This window comes from Pithys albifrons, chromosome 26 (assembly GCF_047495875.1).
Source record: "Pithys albifrons albifrons isolate INPA30051 chromosome 26, PitAlb_v1, whole genome shotgun sequence".
NCBI lineage: Eukaryota > Metazoa > Chordata > Aves > Passeriformes > Thamnophilidae > Pithys > Pithys albifrons.
In genome coordinates, this window is record NC_092483.1 from 1,411,508 (window position 1) to 1,413,765 (window position 2,258).

The 2,258-nt window shown below is 48.8% G+C and overlaps 1 protein-coding gene across 1 annotated transcript; it reads left to right on the forward strand.

The window, feature by feature from the left end:
* The first annotated feature begins 851 nt into the window (after positions 1 to 851).
* Positions 852 to 1,715, forward strand: LOC139683000 (olfactory receptor 14A16-like). Its single transcript, XM_071577699.1, has one exon. It carries the CDS (start codon positions 852 to 854, stop codon positions 1,713 to 1,715), a length of 864 nt encoding a protein of 287 aa, XP_071433800.1.
* Positions 1,716 to 2,258: the final 543 nt, after the last annotated feature.

Consider the following 2,258-nt stretch of genomic DNA (forward strand, 5'->3'; position numbering starts at 1 on the left):
AAGGATGCTGTTCTTTCAGTCTTCTGACCTCACATGTCTGGCTGGCCAATGGCACATACAAATTAATATCACAGTTCAGGTGGAGGCCCTGAAACTCCAAATCTGGTTCTCTAACACATCAATAAACCAGGTACTTCTCTCCAGCAGGGCCAATCACACCTACACCTCTGCGCTGGGACTGAGGAGATGCCCCAGCTCTGCCCTTGGAAGCAGCACTGCCCTGCTCTCAGCACAGCACAAATACTTATGGGTTTATGTTTTCTAAGATTTATTGGTGTGAAATCAATGTGAATGCAGCAAAAGGGAAAGCTCAGAGCAGATGGGAAACAGAGTGATAAACACTGCAGCTCTCCTGGCTCTGCTCTAAGCCACAGAGAACTGAGCCCCTTTGCCTCATTTCTATTCTCAAGGCCTTTCACATTTTCAGTAAAAGGAATGAAAATCTTTAATGCTAAAAAGAACACTCCCCAAGTATGATGTTGCAAAAATAAAACACAGCCAAAATTATTCTAAGGACATGTTCAGCCTCTCATTCTGCAGAGTCAGGAGGACAGAGACTGAGAATTTTAGAAAAGGTGGATTAATTTTGATATGTCTCATGGTTGTCAGAGGTGTCACAAACCAGCTTCATGTCCCCAGAGCAGCAGAGAAAAACTGAGTCCTTGGCAGCACATGGCGAGAGCTCCTGCTCCTCATACCGCTCTCGGCCAGCACAGACCAAAGAAGGGAAATTAAATTCCGTTGTGGGAGATTACTATGAAAAAATGGATTAGCATTGCTGTGAGGAATCTGTCTTAATTTTTCCCTGTCCTTTCCTGTGTTTGAACAAGTCCTGTGCTAAGAAACAGCAAATGTCCAAGAGCAGCTCGATCACCCATTTCCTCCTCCTGGCATTGGCAGACACGCAGCAGCTGCAGCTCCTGCACTTGTGGCTCTTCCTGGGCATCTCCCTGGCTGCCCTCCTGGGCAATGGCCTCATCATCAGCACCGTAGCCTGCGACCCCCACCTGCACACCCCCATGCACTTCTTCCTGCTCAACCTGTCCCTCACAGACCTGGGCTGCATCTGCACCACTGTCCCCAAAGCCATGCACAACTCCCTCTGGGACATCAGAACCATCTCCTACACTGGATGTGTTGCACAGGTCTTAATGATACTGTCCTTCCTCACAGCTGAGTTTTATCTCCTCACCATCATGTGCTATGACCACTACGTTGCCATCTGCAAACCCGTGCACTACGGGAGCTTCCTGGGCAGCAGAGCTTGTGCCCACATGGCAGCAGCTGCCTGGGCCACTGGCTTTCTCAATGCTCTGCTGCACACAGTCAATACATTTTCCCTGCCCCTGTGCCAGGCCAATGCCCTGGGCCAGTTCTTCTGTGAAATCCCACAGATCCTCAAGCTCTCCTGCTCACACTCCTACCTCAGGGAACTTGGGCTTATTGTGGTTACTGTCTGTTTAGGATTTGTTTGTTTTGTTTTCATAGTTTTCTCCTATGTGCAGATCTTCAGGGCTGTGCTGAGGATCACCTCTGAGCAGGGACGGCACAAAGCCTTTTCCACGTGCCTCCCTCACCTGGCAGTGGTCTCCCTGTTTGTCAGCACTGCCATGTTTGCCTACCTGAAACCTCCCTCCATCTCTTCCCCATCCCTGGATCTGGCACCGTCAGTTCTGTACTCAGTGGTGCCTCCAGCAGTGAACCCCCTCATCTAAAGCCTGAGGAACCAGGAGCTCAAGGATGCTGTGAGGAAAATGACGACTGGGTGCTTTTCAGCAGCAAGAACCTGCCAGTTTTCCTCTGTACGGTGTTCAGAATAAAACTCATGACAGGCTCAGCTTGCTTTCCCAGTTTTTTATTGGTGGTCAGTGGGGTCTTTCTGACAGAATGTTGTGCTCAATGAAATTGTTTTATTCATCTTCTCATCTAAATCACTGTCTCGTTTATGAATTTAACTCTTTCAATCTTTAATTGAGTAATTGTGCTATCTTTATATTTAAACAAAATAAACTCTCTTGCAGTAGCCTTGTGTGTCTGAGGAGATCATTGGAGATCACTGGATTTTACCTTTGAGACTTTCAGGGACCTACTGGGCAGTTTCATGTATGCAGAGAAGGGCTAAGGAGTCCCAGCACAGCAGCACTGCCAGGGAGCACCAGCACTGGGCCTTTGCTGACCTGCTCTCTTTCCACTTGTACACTCTCCTGCAGAGCCCCTGTGCTGGACTAAGGCCTTGGTCCTCTGCCAGCTGGGACACA